The following is a 21,988-nucleotide window of genomic DNA, read 5'->3' as shown; positions in this document are numbered from 1 at the left end:
CTCTAAATAGAGACAAGACGGTTATTCTCTGTACGGAGAATATTATATTTACTGACCCCCGGACTGCAATAAATGCGACCTATCTAGGAGTGTGCATCACTGCAAAAATAGAAAACATTAACAAACTGAATTATGATCCTCTAATTAAGAGTATTACTAAAGATCTTCTAAGGGTAAATAACTTACATCTATCCATTATTGGTAGATGTAACTATTTAAAAATGAATACTCTCCCTAAAATACTGTATTTATTTCGGGCTATTCCCCTGTTTTTAGAGGAAAAAATCATGAAAGTGCTTGAGTCCCAAATGTCTAGTTTTATATGGCAGTATGGGAAAATCAGGAGGTCAATGAAATATTTATCTCTTCCTCAAAACAGAGGAGGGCTGGCTGCTCCGAATCTGAGGCTATACCATTGGGCAGCCCTTCTTCAACAAATGGCACCCCTCCTTGTGATGAATGTAGATAATCAAGATACTGTGATTCCCTCTATCTATGAAATAGCATTGGGGAAAGAAGCTCAGGGACTTTTTTTAAGACAAACCGAAGTAAGATATTATTAAAAAAACAAGCTGAGGATCATTATTAGTGCATGGAAGGTTTGGAGGCAGGCCGCTAAGCTGATGGAAATCCCGAAACTTAATAGATACACACCTCTTTGGCAATCCTCGATACTACCATCACATGTTAATGATGTAACTGCAAAAAAATGGGATAGAGCAGGGATACATACAGTTGGTGACTTCTTGGGGGCTGGGACAGGCCATAGATTTTTAAATTTACAAAGCACTTTTGGAATTTCGAATAATGATTATTTTAAGTTTATTCAAATTAACTCTATTTTAGGGTCCAATACGATTTCGCTTGAAACTGTACCATTTATGGATGTCATTGTTAGAGATTCTATTCGGATAGGAACTATATATAATACTCTCCAGGAGAAGCTTCCAAGCGATCTAGATAGTGTTGAAGCCTCATGGGTCGAAAAACTACGTAACCCCGATATCGATATTGACATGAGTCTGGTTTTAATATCTCAACTATTCTTATCCTCAAATCTGAAGGCACAATTGTACAAGACAATTTTTAATTTGTATTTTACCCCTGCCAAGCTGTTTTTATGGGGAAAAAGAACAGACGACTCCTGCCCAAGATGCGGACTAGGACCAGCTACTCTCCCTCACATGTTTTCGGACTGCCTTGCACTAATACCAATTAAAAATATGGTGTTAAGATTCTGGGAGGAGGTATTTGGTCATGAGATGGTGTTTTCTAGCACACTTTATATTCTCGGATATGATAATACCCTAGGTTTTAGTCGTGAAGAAGAGGCATGTCTTTTTATAGGGACGGCTGTTTTTAGAATCATACTAGCAGCACAATGGAAAGATCCGCATCCGCCCAGCTTTCAGATGTGGTTAGCCAGATTTTTGGGGGTGTATAATCAAGAGAAATCCATATTTGCTACTAGAGCATTGCGGTCTAGAATTTTGGGGGAAAAAATCTGGGCACCGATTACAGCTTGGGCGAATGGAGTTTGGCAATATTAAGTAGCCTATGAATTTTTCCCAGCTCGAACTGTTCCCTCCATACTGCTTTGTATTCTTCCGTTATGTATTTTTATTGTCATCATTGAGTGTGTATTAATGTGTTTACATTGCTGCTATATTTATTGTACGATCGACTTGCTCATCTGTATTTATTGGAATTGCTAATAAAAATATAATAAAAAAAAAAAAAGGGGCTGTGTGAGTCATGACTCCACCCCCGCACTAGACAATGAACAGCCCATTACACTTGCTGTAGAGTCATGTGCATTGTGTGAAAGGTTTAAACATTTCCCACAAGCCTCTTTAGAGTTCATTTTCCTTCAGTAACATTAGCTGTTGCTCTTTAGAGCCTTGGTAAATAACTTATCTATGTGTATCCTTTTTTTCAACAGAGAAATGTCACTCTGAGTGGACACTACAACTCCTTGTACAGTGCCTCTGTGGATAACCTACATCCGTTTAACACTTACGCCTTCCGCGTGAGGTGTGCCGCCTTGGAGCACTTCTGGAAGTGGAGCGTTTGGAGTTCTGAAAAGACGCATACCACACCAGAAGCTCGTAAGTTCTCCATGTTATTACATTTCACTTAGTTTATTTCACAAACACTTCCATGATGAGGCCTAAACAATTAAAGCAATTTTGCATAAAGAACATGCAGTACTGAACTTGTTTGCAATCCTATGTGCCAGTACTGCTGAATGCTACTGAAACCCAGGTCATAGTGGAGGAGTGTGGCTCAATGGTTAGAGCGGCAGACCCTGAAGCAGAGTTCTGGCCAGGGACCAGGGTTCGATTCCCGCCTCGGCGGGGCTCGGGCTCAATTTCCTCGGACCTGTCTATTCTCGCCTCGGTGCGTATTCTAATCACAGGCCCCACGCTGCAACTCTGGGCAATAGCTTGCTTAGCCTCCACACCGGCCCCAACAGCGCTAAGGATGCCTGGCTTCACCCTGGGGGTGCCCAGGAGTGGACACTTCACAGGGAAAGCCAGGAGGGGTCCCACAGCGGTATGAGCATCAGTGCCAGGAAACCGCAAAGGCGACACCGCAAGGTGGCCGTCTGGTGACAGTGCGCTCTATAAATACCTTGACATACGGATGAATCTGAAAATGGGGTCTTACATCTCTGGCATGAATGATCCAAGCAGAGACAAATGTATGTCCAATTGGAGGCATGTAATACTACAATCTTTGTAAGAATTTAAAGTGGAAGAGTGTATGCCTGTAGTTCATAGATATAGCTTCTATGTGAGCCTTTCATCTGCAGTGAGATTCCCATAGTCATGGAGACATCCGTATCTACTCCAATAGTGCTCATCAGGGCGTACAGCATATCTATTAATCCTCTGACCCCTTTCACATGTATTGCAGTGGCAAGAACTATCATTGGTTAAAAAGGTGCATTGTATTCTGAGAATACCCCTAAAATTAACTAGGGGTCTGGTAAATGCACCTTTCTTTAAATTGTTCAAGGGACGTATTTTTTTTATTTATGTGCAGATACTCTATACAAGTCCACCCTATACAACGTAGTAGGTCTCTAACTGAACTGAGAGACATGTGTTATGGTTGTTTTAAAGGGCGATCAATGGAGAATATACCTGTGAATAGCCTGCCTGTTTCCATTGTGTAAACCATGCTTAATTAGTGGTAGTTTCTGAATGGTTCTATGGATAGGACATTGGAGTGGATAATGTGGTGTGCCTTTTGCTCTGAGGTCAGTTTCCACCACTGTATGCAGATTGAGATGCAGTGGATAGAACCCGTATGCAGCATTATGTGCCCCAGTGACTAAGAAATAAGGTTCCAAATGAAGTACTAAAAAACTATTTTTCATATGCCAGTGTCATGACATGCCATCTAAACCTGGGTTGCTCTCTAGCCTAAATCAAATGTGAGAGTAAAGTGTGAATATTAGCAAAGAAGGATTGTGGCAGAAGTATCAAATTATTAGTGAAAATATAAAAGAATTTTGGGCAAAAACATAATTTTAATTGAGTTTACCCTGCGACCCATACATGTTGGTAAGTGGATCCCTCTATCTCCTTTCATAGATAACCTTTCTATGCGGGCCCATAGTGTCTTTGATTACAATTTCTTTGGAGCTATTAATATTGATTTATTCCAAGATGTATTACAGGCTTCTTGCTCCAGCAGAGCTTGTACATTAAAACAGCTGATTTCATACACTTTCAATTTCCCTCAGTTGATCTTACTACCGGAGTAAAAGCTAAACCTCACCACCTTTTGAATCTCTGGTAGGCTTGTCTCCGAATGCTTGGCAAAAAGTAAGATGTCTGCCTATATTGACAGCATAATCCTTCCGTTACTGAAGACATCCTCAATTAGGATGGTCCTCTGCGGCTCAACAGGTTAGCAGTTCTATTGCAATTACTGCTAGGAGCTGCAATAGAGAGCAGCCGTTCCTCATTCCCATGCAGTTAAACAAAGTTTAAGGCGGGTATTCATTGATTTTTAAATGAGTCTTCGTATATGCATGATACAGTGTTGCAGTGAATGTGTGTAAGGTTTGTGACGTCATTCTGTCAATATGAATCACAAGCTCCACATCATGGGGGTAATCTGGTTGTCTGTGACTGAAATTAGTCTCTTGCTATCCCTCATTTATCCACAACCAGTGGCTTCGAAGAACATTCTAACAAATGTCCCCCGCCCCATGGGTTTGCTGTCTGAAACTTGTGGTACACTCTTTGGGACACGGAATGGAATAATCCCACCCCACAGTCCGCATCAATGCTGAACATTATTTACTTTATGCTCACGGCTTGCACTGTAGGATATAGTAGCGTCATAAGTGATCAGTTGATATCAAACTGACAAGGCTTTTGAGACAGCAGCTAGAGAACAATTATTTAAAAATGTGACCTATCTGTGCCCCCCCGCCACCCCAAAAAAGTCTCTATTGAATAAGGAGCTTACTTAGTTGCTGTTGCCAGATGTTGACAGCTTGCCAGGTAGATTGTTAGACGCCTCTTGGTGTCAGGGCTTTACCGGATTAAACTTCACTTATTCTACCTTACCTGTTTCCGGATTTCATCTTTACACCAGAGGCCAAGGAATCACTGTGAGAAGCAGTTGTCTGCACAGTGTTGTCTTTCTTAGCTCCTCCTTTTTAGGTCGAGGACGTCCGGTCTGCCGAAAGGCAGAACCGGAAGTCGGAGATTTAATGACTTGGAGAAGAGGGGCTTGAACCAGCCCCTCTTCTCCCCTGTTCTCCATTGGCTGGCCTCTTGAATGCTGGCCAGCCATTGGAGAAGAGGTCAGTCATTCAGATTAGGCCCCGTCCATTTCGGATCGGGGGGCGTGTTTTTTGCAAGAAGTCTTAAGGAGGAGACAACAGCAAAACACGCCCCCGAATCCGAAAAGGACGCTGCGTTTCTCCGAGGCATTTCTGCTCTGCCTCGGAGAAAGGCGGTGGTGTCTTTCATGTGTGGGACCTTCACTCTGGAACAAACTCCCTTTGGAGTGAAGGTACATTTCGTCTACCTCCCCCTCCCCTTAGATCCCGAGGAAACTGAAAACATGGGGTTTTAAGCAAGAGTGATGTTACTTCTCAGCTACATCCCATTGGAGGCGCAGAGCGCCTGGACGCTCCTTGGAGTAACAGAGCGCTTTAAGAAATGCCTTTTACATTACAAAAAGCAACAACTGTTGTTGTCTGTGCGGTATGGCTCGTGCTGAGACCCAGGCTGGTAGAGTTAGATAAGAAACCGGGGGTTACATTCTTGTGGGCGGGGCAAGGCGTTAAACTTCACCACCTTCCTAAAGTTTGACTTTTTTATTGGCTTTTTGTGAAGGTTAAAACGTCATTGCGGTTATGTGAACCCTAAGCACCATGTCAGTGGAAGCCTGGTCTTCGACTGACTCTGCCCCATCCCTTTTGCCTTTCACAGAACATGTACCCATTGCCCTGTTTCCAGCCTCTGCCCCTTTATCACGCACTATCTGCCTCCAGCCCCCGGGTACCAGCAGCTCCCGGACTCTATACAGCCCTGCCTTGCATCTAGATTAACCCTATATACATCCCCATAAACCCTATATGCATACCCCACTTTGAGCGTTCCCTGTCGTGGCGGCCGCTGAGGAACCCCTCCCCAATGTTTAATCTAAAACGAGCATCACTCACCGACGCCACCTCTGAATGAACCAGGCGCTAGGGAGAAGCGCTTCAGCTCAAAGCGCATTGAATGAACCAGGCGCTAGGGAGAAGCGCTTCAGCTCAAAGCGTATTAAATGAACCAGGCGCTAGGGAGAAGCGCTTCAGCAAAAAAGCGCATTGAATGAACCAGGCGCTAGGGAGAAGCGCTTCAGCTCAAAGCGCATTGAATGAACCAGTCATTAATTGTTTGACTTTTGTATTTAGGGCGGGGGAAATGAGGGTGTGTGTGGAGGGTGATGAGGTGGAGGGGGGGGGGGTCGCTAGCACCCACTACACTAATCAGAACTTTTTATTTTTTTTATTTTTTTATATTTTTATTTTATTAGAAACCGTTAGCACACAATAAAAGACATACAAGGGCCTACAACCACCAGGGCCGGCCGCTATAGAGCCCGAGGGCCCGCAGTGTAACGCCATACATTCAAATGAACCAGCGGCAAAGTACCCGGCAATCCGTAAGCACCTATAACAGACCATGGCCATAGGCCAGGGACGGTTTAAGACAACGGTTTCATTTTTTATTAAACATAACACACACTCAAGGCAATGAGAGTCCGAGATAGCAACGTGCTCTTCCCAGGACGGGGAACAACATACAGTGTCCAAAACTATTCTGGTCCAGAAGCGGTGAAGGGGGGCAATGGGAAAACAAAGCATGGAACACACATTACACACTCCCGCAGAATGCGCAGCTAGGGGGTCAAAGCAATATCGACCTCTAATGGCAAAGGCGGGGCGCAGATACGGCCACGATATAAATTCCACGGACCCCATACCCTACTCCATTTCCCTGGCTTACCTCTCGCCACATACACCGTCTTTTCCCTAAACATACACCAGTCCATATTCTCCTTCCATACATCAACCGTGGGCGGCCTCGGGGAGCCCCATAGCTGTGCAATGTTACGCTTAGCCACCATATACCCCAAGGTCACCCACTGCGTCTGTGCCGCATTGCAATCATTCGGTTCCCAGACATTCAACAAACACCTCCTAGCCTCTGGCAACAGGGCCACGTGCGTGACCCCCTCCAGTACAGTATGGAGACCGTTCCAGAATCGCACAATCTCCGGACATTCCCACAATATATGAAGGAACGTGCCCGGTAGGCCACATCCACGCTTACACAATCCATCCATCGAATAACCCATACGCAGCAAACCGGGCCCTGTGACATACACTCTATGGAGGATCTTCAGCTGTACAAACCGGAGGCGGGCCGGGATCGCCACCTCCTTCGGGGAGGCCACCGCCGACACCCAGTCCTCATCATCCAGCTCTAAGCCATCGCCTGTCCATGCCTCTCTCAGACGGAGCAGCAAGTCCGCGCGATCGTTGATGAGTTTCTTGTAAATCAAAGAAATAGTGCTGTCGGGCACATAGCCATCCAACACTCTATCCTCCAGTGGAGAATACTCTGGGATGGCAGCAGCGTCCGGAAAAACCGAACACAGCGCATGGTGGACTTGAGCATATCGGAAATACTCTTTATCGTTCAATTTATATTCCTTTTTAAGCATTTCAAACGTTTTGAAAGCTCCCTTCACCCAAAGATCACCCACCTTACATATACCAATCATGTCCCATTTCTCAAAGCCTTTCGATCTCCACAAACAGCCCAACCGCCCAGAGGCATACAGCGGCGTCGCCCGAGTCAAGCGATCCCTCCACCCCATCGCAGCATTCGCCGCGTGCCACACACGCACCGCCACCCGCGTGGGTCCCGTCAGCCGCGTGTCCGGGGTCACCGAGTACAGCGCCCTATTATAATCCCCACCTGGAAGCAGGAATTTATCCATCTCGAACGCCGGGTTTAAGGCAGGACCATATATCCCGTGGTTCACAGCCGCCAACTGAGACGCCCAATAGTATCATTTGATATCAGGGAGTGCAACCCCCCCATCGTACCAAGGAAGCATTAACTTGGCGAGAGCAACCCGCGGCCGCCCGTCCCAAAACAGTTTACGCTGAAGACCCTCAACCTCCCGGAAATAGCGGGCCGGTACGACATCCAGAGTATTTTGCAAGGCGTACAAAAAGCGAGGCAGCGACATCATTTTGAACAATGCCGCCCGTCCAAGCGGTGAAAGCGGAAGTCGTCGCCATCTTGCGACGTCGGCCTTCAGCCGCTGGAGGGGAGGGAGAAGGTTTCGCTCATAGCGGACCGCGGGATCCAGTGAGATAAAGATTCCCAAATATTTGAACCCCAGGGTAGCAACCTGAACAGGGCAGTCTTGCGGCAGGAGGGGGGCTTCCCCGGAGAGGACGTAGACGCACGATTTGGCCCAGTTGATAACCAGGCCAGAGTTGTGGCCAAAGGAAGTCAACACGTCCACCAATACCATTAGTGACTGTCGGGGGGAAGTGAGATATAGAAGGATGTCGTCCGCGTAAAGGGAGACACGGCCTTCGAATTCCGGCGTCCATCTAATGCCTCGCAACGACGGCTCCCAACGCAGCCAGGCGGCGAGAGGCTCCAAAGAAAGCGCAAAGAGAAGGGGTGATAGCGGACACCCCTGTCGCGTACCCCTCGCCAGTGCAAAGGGAGCCGACACCCTACCATTCACCACCACCTGAGCCAGTGGGTCAGCGTATAACAATTTTACCCAACCAATAAACTCAGGACCGAATCCAAATTTCGCCAAAACGGCCCAAATATATGGCCACTCCAAAGTGTCGAACGCCATAGTAGCATCTAGAGATGCCAAGATGGCCGGCTCCCGTATAAACTCGGCTCTAGCCAGCACACCGTGTAACCGCCTCAAATTCAGGGCGGTATTCCGATGGGGTATAAAACCGGACTGATCCTGATGAATCAAGTCGCCCGCGACCCGAACCAGTCGGTTAGCCAACACCTTAGCCAGAATTTTGGGTTCCGCGTTCAACAGCGAAATGGGCCTATAGGAGGCGCAGCGGTCTCGCGGCTTCCCATCTTTGTGTATCACCACTATGGTGGCGAGGCGTTGGTCAGGGGGAAGGAAGCCCGCCGCACGTGCCGCCGAAAACATGTCACGAAGATACGGCGCTATCTTATCAGGACGTAACTTATATAGTTCAATGGGAAGACCATTAGGACCACCCGCCTTACCAGACGCGATCGAGCGAATGGCCAAAGCAATCTCATCTGACGACAACTTCGCCTCCATCAATGTTGCATCTGCCTCCGATAAGGTTGGCAGTGCGATGTCTCGAAGCAACAGATGAGAATCCTCCTCCGAACGCACGGAAACCGGAGAGTATACCCCGCGGAAGTGATCCGCGAAGCAGTCAACAATCTCAACAGGGTCAGTCACACGAACTCCATCCATTCTCTCCACAACGGGCACCACCCTGCTCGCTCTCTCCTTCTTGTCCAACCAAGCAATCAACTTCCCGGCCTTATCCCCCACGTCATACAGACGCCCTTGCTGTTCTCTATACATCCCTTTAGCAGCTTCCGTGACTAGCGCTCTATAATCTGACTGTTTGAGGCTGAGAACATGCAATTTCTCATCAGTAACTCCACGCTCCAAGTCCTTCTCCATTTCAGCTATTTCAGTCTCCAGGCGAACCACCTCAGCTCTCTCGCACCTCTTAGTATGGGAGATAAGAGACAAGGCCTGCCCCCTGACCACCACCTTATAAGCCTCCCATAGGGAGACGGCCGACGACACCGACCCTACATTATCAGTGAAGTAGTGATCAGTGGACTTGACCAACTCCGCGCGGATCTTAGGGTTACGAAGATACCAGGGGCCAATAGGTGCCACTCTTCCCTCTGTGCCAGGGTCAACCCTCAGTTGCAACCATATAGGGGAATGGTCAGAAATACCTCTGGCTACGTGACGCACCTCCCCAATCATCCCCGCTTGGGTCGCCGGCATGAGCATATAGTCGAGTCTCGAGAGACTCCCATGGGCCCCCGAGTGAAAGGTATACTGCGCTTGCCCCGGGTGCATCATTCTCCAGCAATCTACCAGTCCCAAAGTGTCCAAAAAACTCCCCAACCAGGCCTGAGCCCTAGGGAGATCCCTGGGGGGGTGACGGTCCTCCAATCCAGAGACCACAGCATTAAAGTCTCCACCCAACACCAAAACCCCCCCAGGAAGCCCCAGAACCAAACGCCCCAAGTCAGCAAATGTAGTCGTCTGCAACCCCGGGGGCACATAGACCGCCACCAGTGAGATGGTTCTACCCTCCCATCTCCCCACCAGTGCCACATATCGCCCCCTATCATCGTGAAGCACCTCGTCTACTGCCAGGGGGAGGGAGGTCCTAACTAAGATGCCCACTCCCCTAGAGCCTGAAGTGAAGCCAGAGTGAGCGGCCAGGCGATAGCCCCTCCTATTTAGGGCCTGGAAGGAGTTGCCAACCAAATGTGTCTCCTGCAGGAAAACAATGTTGGACGAGAGCCGCTTCAAGAACTGTAACACCACCCCGCGCTTGATCCTGTCCCCCAGACCATTCACATTCCACGAAAGGATTCACAATCCCCTATCCCCCATCCCACTCCCGCACATGAAACCCACATCCCGGAGAGCACAACCCGGAGAAATCAGCAAACAACTTCACATTGCCCTGCGAAACAAAAAAACAACCACCATCCCCAACAACCCCCCTCCCCCACAGACCCAAAACCACAACTCCCCCCTCCCTGCACCCCTGCTTGAGCCCGAACAGCCCCCCCAACTTGCAGTGTGCCTGTCGCCCTAACATTTACCACAAAAGAACCCCAGAAGGAGGAAAAGACCCCAAAAATCTCCCCGCAACCCCCAGACATTTGAAGGGCATGATGTGCCGGATTAGAGTGTAACTGAGCCAAGGTGCAATGAACAGTCAATCTAGTCCATCGCCAGGAACCAAGTTCTAGTCCTGCTCCACCACATCCCGTCCGCTCTCCTCCGCCTGACCGTCTCGATCCTGTCCTCGCGGTAGGGCATCCAGCCAGTCACCAACCGCCTCCGGTCGGTCAAAAAAGTGGGAACGGCCCTGGAACTCAACCCGCAACCTCGCCGGGAATACCATCGCGTATTTCAGCTCCATGTCCCTCAGGCGCCGCTTGACACCCAAAAATCCCAGCCGCTGTTTCTGGACCGCTTGCGTGAAGTCCGGATAAAAGCTAACACTGGAGTTCTCAAACTTCAGCGGCCCAGCCACCCGCGACGCCTGAAGGATAGCATCTCTATCCCGAAAGTTAAAAAGTCGAGCGATTATAGGCCGCGGGGGAGCACCCACTTGGGGCGCACCACCTGGAATCCTGTGGGCCCGCTCCACCGCAAAGAACTTGCTCAATCCCTTGGGCACAAGACGGTTGATCACCAGATCCTCCACAAAAAGATCCGCAGCAGATTCCTCCGATCTTTCCGGCACTCCGATGATACGGACATTGTTCCGTCTAGCCCTGCTTTCCGAATCATCAAGTCGACGATCAGTCTGGTCACTGGCAAGCCGCAACCGACGGACCTCCGTCTGCAGGGCGGTCACGTCCACAGTTAGGCTCGACGCTGCTTGTGACAAGGAGTCCACCCGCTCGTTGGTTTTGGACAGATCTGCCCTGACCAAATTCACATCGATCAGTACCGCGTCCAACTTATGTGCCAGGGTATCAAATCGCTGACCCACAGCAGCCTTCATCTCCTCAATGGCGCCCATAACGTCCTGCAGGGTAAACTCCGACGCCGGGCCCGCCAGCTCTTTAGACCGCTCAGGCGATTTATGCAGGCCAGCGGGGGATCCCTTTAGCTGCGCGTAACGGTCCATGTTGTTGGCCTGAGCATAGGATCCCCTCAGGGTTGACTTAGATTTCGACTTGTCCCCTTCGAGTCTCGCCGCCATCGTCCGGAGGCCACCAAGGTTGGCACCCGCCAGCGCCAGGGACAGGGACCCGTTGGCTAAGTTAAGCGGACACTGCGATCGCAGGCAGGACGTCCGTGGATAGTCCGAAGATCGGGCCAGACACTCCGTTGTCCGCGCTCCTCTGAAACACCAGGGTCCCTCAGCCGATCCCAAGCAGCAGACTTGAAAACGAAAGTGAAAGTGCGGGGTACGGGGCAGGTCAAGCCCTGCATGCCGCTGTTGTTCACTTCGTACCCGGGCACCTCACCAACGCGAGACCGGGACCTAGGCACCAGCAGGCCGCAAACTTCGGAGGGCAACCATTCGGGTTCCCGGCGTCCGATCAGAATTCGGAAAACGGGTGGCACCTCAGCGCGAATGCATCAGCATAAGCCCGTCAAATTTACCAGGATTTAGTCAGGATAGACGTGGGAGGTTGCGGAGGCCCTCGAGAGCCTTAAGCCTATGCGGCCATCTTGGTCGCGCGCTAGGCTCCTCCCCCACTAATCAGAACTTTTAATATCAGGGTTACATTAAAGGCTCTGCTCGTGTATATGGGATATAAAAAACGCTCGTGATTACTCGTCAGCCCTTTGGCGTTTGTTTGGCCGCTAAAATCCGGATTTAATTATCATTTTCTTATTTGAGTGACATTATAAAATATTGGCAGCTCCCAAAAGGAAGAGATTCACGCGTTTTTAATCCCGGTCCCGGCTGGTGAAAATGTCAGTGTTCTGTAACTTTCATGTGTAAATCTTAATTAATGAGGTGGCAGTGGGCGCGGGAGGGGCTTGCAGCCCCAGAGTAAGAGGTGGGGGGTGGGGAGGACTGCCCATTGTCCCCTCAAATCCCTCTTACTCGGGCACTGATCTGACTTCAAAGCCTCGGGTGGAGGGGAGCGTGCTTCATGCGTCTTTTAATAAAGAGATTTTTTGAGCCGAGGGTCACACCTGACGTCTGTCCGCATCCAAGCAAGTGCCTTCTAATGAGGGTCCACTGGAGGTTAATCCGCCTTCAGGGGTCACTGGCTGTCCCGGTCCTTCCCCCTCTCTTAGGCTGTCTAATTTGTGACTCGGAGCAGGGCTTGCACAGCCACCATTCCACGGGATGTGACGCCACAAGTCTCCCTTAACCCTAAGGTCAGGTCAGAGAGGCTTGGCCGCGCGCCATGGAGTGCCCACGCGCTACGGGCTGGGATTATGGCCCCGAACATTTGTTTCTGTTCAGGAAAGAGATGGGCGGCAGGGCCCCCCTACGTTGTCCATCACGTAAAAGACACATTTGGACATTTATAAGCGCTTGACGTATTATTTCGCCCGAACCCCAGACACTTGTGTATCATCAACCTTACACCATTTCACTCCTATCAGTCGAAATATTCTGAACAAGCATTTACAATGCAATGGTCTCGGCATTGGTAAAGTTAGAGCTATTGGCATTGCTCATGACATTATTTTTGTTTGTTTTTAAAACATTTAAAGAAACGGCATTGTCATGAGCAATGCCAATGGCTCTAACTTTAACAATCCCGAGACCGTTGCATTGTAAATGCTTGTTACTTGTTATATTCTTTTAAAAAACGTTAGTAGTCTTTTTTTGCCCAAAGTATACGTAGCTAGGCTGGATAAAGCATTGCATGTTGTACATCACGGGAGTGTAGCTTCTTGATGTCTCCTAAGGTCTCCCTTGCTTCCTGCACAATAGCTGTAAAGTCAAGGTAGAAGGAAAATTAAACACATTGATGTTGATTTCTCTTGCCAGCATCAGGACCATGTCTCTATCACAGTAGTTTTGCAGTCAAATGATTACAGGTCGTAGTGGAGCACCAGGTAAAGGGGAAAGGGTCTTACCGTCCCATGATCTGTGTGTCCTCTGCGCAAGAAACACTGGGGAGAGTTGGTCTCTACTAAAAACCTTTGAAAGGCGCCGCTCCACAAATTTCTCTGAATTTTCTTGTCACTGGATTCCAACAGGTCTAATATGCAAATGTCGTTTTTGCTGAGATCTCACTTCCAGTCCTCAATATCTCAATTTAGTGCAAAATATTCCCGATTTTTGTTCCATCTGCAGGATCTCCTCATTTGATGATGCCCCTCTTCTACATCTGCAGTGTGTTGCATCTGCTTTCTATCAAGTGTTGTCGGCACAATGTTGTGGGAGGGAGGCCAGTAGTAGGTGGCATGGTGCACAAACACAGCGGCGGCCTCAGGCACACTGGTGTCCCTTGTCAGAGCTGGGGCTCCTCTTGCGTGCAGCGGTTGCCAAGTTTGCCTTGCCTGCCCGGGTTTATCTCATTACCCCCTTGCTCTATTCTGCTGACCTTGACAATTGTTAGGTCCTTATTTAAAGTTTGGAGAATGGGACACTAATGCCCCATCCACCGTTTACAAGTGCATTATAGCCTATGGCACTTACAACATGGTGGACAGAATACCTGCCACATTTTGACCCTATCCACCAACCTGGAAATGATGCCTTTAATCTCATTCAGCCTCATCTTCGGTCTCATTCCTACTGGTGGTTTAAAGCATTACACCAACTTAAATGCCTCTTGCATATCCATCTTGCTGGGTTTTTTTTAGTATTGGGCATCGGACTCCATCTCAACCTCCATATTAAAAACATGGTAAAAGGTGGAATTTCATCTTCTTCATTTAGAGAATTATATGGAATGCTATCCTCGGAGCTGGACTGGAAACCTAAACCAGTCCTGGCAAAAATGCTGAACCAAGCCCCACATTGTAGAAGGGCCCAACAAGAAAGGGTTTCTGGACTTTCCTGGCTGGGTGATGGCAGCCCATCTACTCTGAAAGCAGCCCCTAGCCTGCCGCCCACTGGGAAGAGGCCAGAGCGACCGGCTAGTATGGCGCGACTATCACACAGCAACCTTTACAAGTGCAATGTATACTTATCTACTCACCTATCTTCACATTGTAATTGAGTATTAACCATTGAGAGCGTTCTCACACTGCTGGTATGTAGGTGTTTAAAAAGTGTTAAGCGTTGTAACCTAGTGGATTGCTCTCAGTCGGAAAGCCTAAGGTAGCAGCATTCTGTCTTGCAGCTTTAAGAGAAACATGTTGGACCATAGTGCAGCTTGGGGCCAGCACCTCCCACTGGACATTCAGCCCTAGCCAAGTCCTAACCCACCCACCGTCTTGGATAGGTTGAGAGCTGTAGCAGTTTTCTGCCTGATGCCAGCATGGGGCATTGAGTGCCGCACTTTGTGAGCCAATAAACTGGATGACAATACCTAGCCGTTTCCAAACACTTACATACCTGTAGTGTGAGAGGCATGTAAGATGGTGTAATACCTTGAAAGTTATTTAAACCACATATAGGAATGAGAAGGGAGCTCAGGCTGATTAAGATGCCTAGATGAGACTGCCGTGCTGGATTTACTTAATCAGCGCATCTGCCAATAATACTGGAACTGACCTATGCTTTAGTTTAAAATAACAAGTCTGTGGCGTATTATTGTAAATTCAACTGAAAGGTGTGGATACTACATTTATATAAGTATGTAAAACAACTTCAAAGATATAGGATAATTAAAGTTCAGGCAAAACGTAAATAATGCATACATTTTCTACTGTGAGAGGTAGTTTCATTAGTTAAATAGTGTGTCCTGCATTTATGTAAAATGGAAAAATACTTGTTTAAATGAAATCCATTATAAATTCTAAGAGGTCCTTTATGCCATCTCCTGTAGCACGTATTTACCATTAATTGTATTTTAAATTCTTGGCTTCAGCTCCCGAACGAGAGCCGGATGTCTGGCGAGAAATCACGTGGAGCTCAGAAGGACGGACACTTTTCTTATACTGGAAGGTAGGCTTCAGTTGTAACACAGAAAACTGCCCAGGCGTGTTCTTGTGTTTACTGCAAATGGACCCCTCATCATTTGTATCCGAAGGTCGTACAGAAGGGCAGGGCGGGCAGTATAACTTACAGGGGAAAAACGGGTGACACTAAAGGCAAAGGAGCACCGGGAAGGGCCGGGGTGGCCACCGTGCTGGCTCTCTGTTTTGGCTGTGCCGAGCATTGCTAGCCTTCCCGTGCAATCCTTTCGGTGACTGTTCGTTTAGCTCTTGATGCAACATCTGTTTGCAGGAAGCCTGTACATCAGGTGTTGTCACAGTTGAGTGAGCAGCACAAAGGGCTGGAGAACCCTTTGGTCTCCAGGTCTTTAAATACGCACCAGGCTAAGCTGCACTCGCTGAGTGTTGGCCTTTACTTTCGTCCTTCCACACTGTGTGCTTTAGGTATCAGCAGCTGTCCCTAACATGAGCCTGGACGACCACAAAGTAGTTTACAACGGGGGAGGGGACAGAAATGAACGCTCCAAGAGTTAATGAGAGGACCACTCACTTCAACGTTTCGAGATTTGAGGTGCTGTGGGAAAACATACTTGTACAGAAAGGTGGGGCTTGTTTGTTGGTTTATTTCAGATCATTTTTATTGGAATTTTAATAAAACAAAACAAAAACAATATCAACAAAAAGAGAGGAAATTGTGTGGCATAAGCAGGGTTTGGTGAGTAGGACACGATATGCATATCAGTAAATATTGTATAAACATAGCATAACATCTCATGTAAGAAAGCTGTGTACTAAGTTAACATCAGATAATAAGCGCATAGTATATGGTCTTTACAGCGGGTGACTCCCAGTAGAAAACCAGGCATTTATGTAGGGGAGGAGGGAAGTCCGAATCGAGAATAGGAGAGAGAAGGAAGGATGGGGAAGCAGGGAGGGGGTCTCGTCAAGAGTTGTGCACTGTCTCTTCAAGGCATTTTTTTTTATTTCAGTGGGCTTGCAGTCCGCCCATAGTTCTGTTTTGTTCTGTTAGGTGTTTTGTTTCAGCCCGTCTCCTGTCCATCATCCAAGTTCCTTCTGTTAACCTCCCACCCGCCCACCGTTCATGTTGCTGCTTTTTCCTTGCCCCCTCAGATCCTTCTCCACCCCCACCCGTCCCTGTCCCCGTTTCATCTTCGTTCGTGTACACATTCTACTTCCATTAAGGGACAAGGAACTCCGCTGCTGAATGAATCGAATTTGTTTTTCTTTTTTCCCCTACTTATTATGTTTGCCCTGGATTCTTTTAGACATGCTAAGGATGCTGGATAGAGTTCTGTTAATCTTCCGCAAACGTGTTCGTTCTCCCGTACCGAGGACCCTCCCCCACGCCCAGGGGACGGGGACGAGTTCAGAGGGTGCAGTAAACTGCTTAATATCCAGGGCACAAGTCCTTAAACAAGCATTGGCATAGCCAACAGGTCTCGCTTTTTGGAGCGTATAAGTATTTAGTTATGCAGCAGAATATCCTTGGTGCAACAACACCAACTGTTGCATGGCTAAATACTTATAAGGTCCCAAATGCTAGACCTATTGGCTATGCCAATGCTTGTTAATTCTATTATGACCTGACCTTTTACCAGTATGTTTGTTTGAAAGTGAGCTTTTCAATATTTGTTTGAAAGTGAGCTTTTCGCAGTATATTTGTTTGAAAGCAATAATAGAGCTGCACACTTAAAATAAAAATATTAAAATAATATCTACATTTGAACTTGTAGATCATTTCACAATCGAACGGTCTGACAAGCTAGTGTACCTGCCTGAGATTCAGTAACCATGAACGTGTTAAAAGTAAAATTTAGCATACATCAATAGCTTATTGAAGAAATACTGCCTTTTTGCTCCATAATTTGCAGAAGGCTGCAAATGTCACTCATGATGTACTGCCTCTTGAAATTAGTCAATAGAGCAAACAGCAAGAATCGCTGTGGGCAGAAAATAAGCACTGTAATCATGACATAACTGGGGTCAGTGATTTATGGATTTCAATACAGTTGTAGCTGAATATGATTGAAAATTTACTAGGTCACTAGTGCACCAAACATTTTATTTGCAGCCTGCGGGCATCTTTTGAAATGTGCAACAAAATAAAAACCTCTGAACCAGTTTTGACTCGGTGCAGACTCCTTGGATGACATGCCAGCCAAGCGAGTCTAATTTAAATGCAAATGTCTCGCAAACTTTTGCATTTAAGCCCATTTAAACATACAGACGGTCTGCATTGATGTCATCTGGGAATGTTCTAAGCCGAGCTGACGGGTATAATAACAAGCATTAAAGTGAAAGTGATCGAGATCAAGTGCGGCGGAGGAAAGACACATGGCGGCTGCGCACGTGCACGCTCGTGTGAACGCAAGCGTTAGGCCAGTGAGGTAGCACTTTAAAAACCCGTACACTAAATGTCTCGGCCAGACCAGCGCAAGTGTTGGATCAGGCGAGACCTAAAAAGAAGTGGGGGGACGCTGACGTCACGACAGGGGGCCTGCACCATCAGACTCATTGCCTCCCCTCGCTCACCCCTTAGATGCGATTGCATCAGAGAAGCCAGCGCGTGAGCAGCGTTCTGAATGAGCTCCGATCTCGCCCCAGAGAGGTCAAAGAGTGAATGTGTGGCTCCATTTGCTCCAGTTATCGAGCTCCCGGTAAAATAAGTGGGGGGACGCCGTCCACCCGCGTGGTACCCTGACTCGAGCCCTGCGAATATCCACTTCCCTCACTGCTCCTCTGGTGCTGCCACCTAGGTCTGTGTTCACTGAGACATGAAGGCTAACAGAGTGAGGTGGCGTTCAGAAAGGAGTCGGGGGGAGAAGCAGACATTGCCATATGGTTTCAGTGCTTCTGTAAAAGTTGTAAAAGTTGAATGCACGTCAACTCTCACGCATTCTAGGGATTTCCCACTTCTCGTTAGCATTTATTGCTGACCCCAGAGAATTCAAAGCAGTCTCAAACAGGAAATCTTTATTTATTTTTTATTTTTTTAATGCAATATTTTATACGGGAGGGCAAGATCTCTTCATGTGCGTGAGAAGGCACACAATTGCGCTAGCGCGGTTGTGTTGGTTGCATCATGTTCTCGTATTCGCCTCCTATAAGGTGCTCTGTGTGCTAAACAAACATTGGCATAGCCAATAGGTCTCGCCTTTGGGACCTTCTTAGTGTTTAGCCAGAGCTATTAGCTTTGCCATTGTGTTCAAGCTATGTTGTAGAGCATTGTGGCTGCTGTGCAGCATGTTGAAAGGTTAGAATAAAAAAGTCTTATAAGCATTTTTGTTACCTTATATATAATCAAGAAGACATCATGCGCAACTGAACGACCTTATTAAAAATAAAATTAACATAAAAAAAGATTTAGAGTTTTGTGATTATTGTCCCACTACTGTGGCAGCAAAATTAAGATTTATTTTTATGGTGTGTTTACAGTGGCAAAGGAGGTGTTATTATAATGTAGCACACATTTTCAAATAGGGAAGCGTGTTTTAATGAAAAAGCAAATCTATAACAATTAAAATACACAGAAAAATGTTATAGTGTGTATAATATGGGCAACAGTGTTTCTTAGAAGGGCTGGTACGTAGTAAGTTCCTTTTTACAAATGTTTGGTAACGCTAAAACAATTGCTTAGGGAAAACAGAGAAGCTTTGACCAAAATCCATCAGTACTTCAACAGTTGTTGTAAAACAGACAACAATGAGTTGTAATACTTTAAAAATAATTTGTGTGCTGATTACTTCAATGGCAATACGGTTATTTATAACATAAGGCCTTTTTAGGTGCTTTGAATGTTTCATCCTTGTAACCTGGGCTTTAATTGTGATGAAAAAACTGTGTGGGTGTCTCTCAAAGGACGTGGCCAATGTAATTAAGGACGTGGCTTGAAAAAAATTTAAACAAAAAAATCTGTGCTTAGTTAGCATAGTGTGCTGCCTGAAAGGTATTTTGCTGCTTCTGTCATTGCGTCCAGATATATAATACAACAAGTAACATTACACTTACAACAAGCCTGGACTATTGGTTTTGTCAGTGACTGGTAGTTGAATATGATAAAAAAAGCAACAACTGTGGCTTTGTTGTATATATAGAACATTGAAAATGCTTCAGTTCTGAAATGGTGAGTGTGAAAGAACTTTAACCAGTGTCTTTGAAGTTACACTAAAGGCAGTGCAGAGTTAAGATTTTATTTTCACCTTAGGGTGAAGGCAAAAATTGAGAAGTTTTACCTGTAAAACTGGTGGGTCGGGAATTATTGATGCAAAGTGGCCGGCAAGGAGAAGTACACATACGAACAAGAAATGCTAGGGCCACAAAAAATCACAGAGTAGAAGGCTGTACTGGTGTGGGAGAGTTATGGGGGGAGCAAAAACAGATGGGAAACATTAAACTGGAGCGCTGGTGCAGAGAAGCACATAAAGTATGATGAAGGAAAGCATAGAAGGGAGGCCACTGCAAAACACTCGATATCCTCTTGGCAAATGAGGTAAACATAGATCATGTAACTGGCACGCACGTAAAGTGCTCCAATACCTTTGAGTCGGGTAGAGGGTGCACTATTTAAATTAGTGCATAAATACACGTAACCATAAACGTGTTTGAGGCATATGAGCTGCAGATTGTATACTTTTGCATAGATCGCCATCTGGTGTTGGGCTCGGATGTTTGCACTTTGTTTTTGTCTTGAAAGAAGTCTTTGTAGTCATGAGGTAGGTGACTCCTCCCTAGGACGATAGTGCGCATGGCCATCAACTCCATCCTTAGATTGTTTTTTTCCGCCATTGGGTGTGAATTGCTGCGCTCCGGGACGATATCGGTTTGGAATGCCCCTTCGATGCGCAATCCCTCTCCACTCAACGCTATTGTCTCGATCGCGTTTCCCTTTTTGACGCGCATTTAAAACAAACTCCTGGACCTCGATCTTCGATGCAGGCCATTGGGTCTCTCTGCGCCGACCACGCCTACAGTCAATGGAAAGGACTCCTGTCAAAAAATTCCCCGGATGTGGTGCTAAGTTCCCACACACAGACTTGCATTAGGTTTGCAATCTCTGCCTCTCCCCGGAGCACGAAGATAAAAACTGCAAGGCCTGTGCATCGTTCAGGTCGAAGAAAACCATCCGTGATCGTTGGGCTTGACGTCTCGCGGAAGCAGTTCGATTCCGGACATCTTCGAAGCAGACCCCAATATCCAGTCGGAACAATCGGGTGATGAAGAACACTTCTCCGTCTCCGAGGCCGACAACTTCGATGCCGAAGAGGAAACAGTCACCTCGGCTCAGCGGTCTGTGAGAACCGAAACCCCTCTCCCGAAAAATAAACCGAAGGCTCCGGTAACACCCTCGCCCTCCGGCTTGGGTCGCACCAGCGACATGTTACAGACTCCCGCTCTCGGGCCCGGCTATGAAACCTAAACATAAGCCTTCCGGCTCAGGCTCGAGCCAACCCTATACCGGCACTGGAAAGTCCTCCTCGGCACCAAAGCAACAAGTCAAAGACTCTTTGTCCACGCCGAAGAGAACCTTGATGCCGAAGCCCTCTGTATCGAAGCATAGCAAGGACAAACACTCGGAACCGAAGAAATCTTCAGAGCCAAAAAAGGCTTCTGACTTCCAAAAATCGTCAGAGCCGAAAAAAGTCTCGGAGCCGCAAAAACCTAAAGAGTCTAAGACCCCACGGAAAGCCTCCCACATGACGTAGACACTTCGGGGGACTACAATACAGATCCTAACCCACATAATGATCTGGATCTCTATCCATCTAAGCCGTCCCCACCAGATGACAACACTCGGTTTGCGCAACAAATCAACAGGGCTGCCCAATACCACAGGGTCCCTGTAGGAAGGTGGATATCTGACTATGGTTACCCCCAACTTTTTGCCTAGTGTCTAGCTGGTTTTTCGACTTAGTTGGCCTGATATCCTGCCATTCAGGGTCTCAGGCTGTCTGCTCTCTCTGTAAAATGGACTCCATGTACCCTAGGTACATAACCAATTGGTAAGGATCACCTTATTGGACCCTGTACAGTGTACCCTAGGTACCCAGGGCATAGGTGTACCCTAGGCCTCCCAGGGGCTGCAGCATGTATTATGCCACCCCTGGTCTGGCCTTCCAATCAGACACAACTGGCTGATCACTCAGCTGGGGCAAGGTCGTGTAATCACCCCTTGCTTAGATATAGTATGCCTATATCTACCCTCATATATAGACACATGTGTACCTATCAGTCACTCCTATGGCAGGCCTTAACAATCCTGGAGGCAGAGTGCTTGGTAACATGTGAGATGGTGCTCTAGCATGAGCTGAGCCTGTCTGCAGCTTTCGGAACCATGTCCTTATAGCTGTTCTATGATATAGCCTACCATATACTCTTAAAGTGCCTTATAATCTTAAACGGTTATGGTAACTATGGTTGGTCTGTATCAAAACATGTCGTGTAAGGTGTCTAACACTGTGGAATAATACCCCCATGCCATTTCTGGACATGAGAATATTATTCCCCCCTTCTAGAGGGAAAGACATGTTACAATCATACTTCAACTGTTAGCCTCTGACCAAAGCCTCAGCATCACAAAATGGATGCTGCTGCCACGACACAAGTC

General features: G+C 47.3%; 1 protein-coding gene across 4 annotated transcripts in view; it reads left to right on the top strand.

Annotated features, from left to right (window-relative positions):
- The window catches only part of LIFR (LIF receptor subunit alpha), a 636,999-nt gene that overhangs the window by 492,636 nt on the left and 122,375 nt on the right, over positions 1–21,988 (top strand). For all 4 annotated transcript variants that reach the window (XM_085631117.1, XM_085631122.1, XM_085631121.1 and 1 more), the window contains exons 12-13: positions 1,943–2,108; positions 15,297–15,373. In XM_085631117.1, coding sequence (XP_085487243.1) covers positions 1,943–2,108; positions 15,297–15,373 — 243 coding nt within the window. The remainder of the gene's footprint in view (positions 1–1,942; positions 2,109–15,296; positions 15,374–21,988) is intronic.

This window comes from Triturus cristatus, chromosome 2_1, assembly GCF_964204655.1.
Source record: "Triturus cristatus chromosome 2_1, aTriCri1.1, whole genome shotgun sequence".
NCBI lineage: Eukaryota > Metazoa > Chordata > Amphibia > Caudata > Salamandridae > Triturus > Triturus cristatus.
This window is presented reverse-complemented; position numbering and strand designations above follow the sequence as displayed.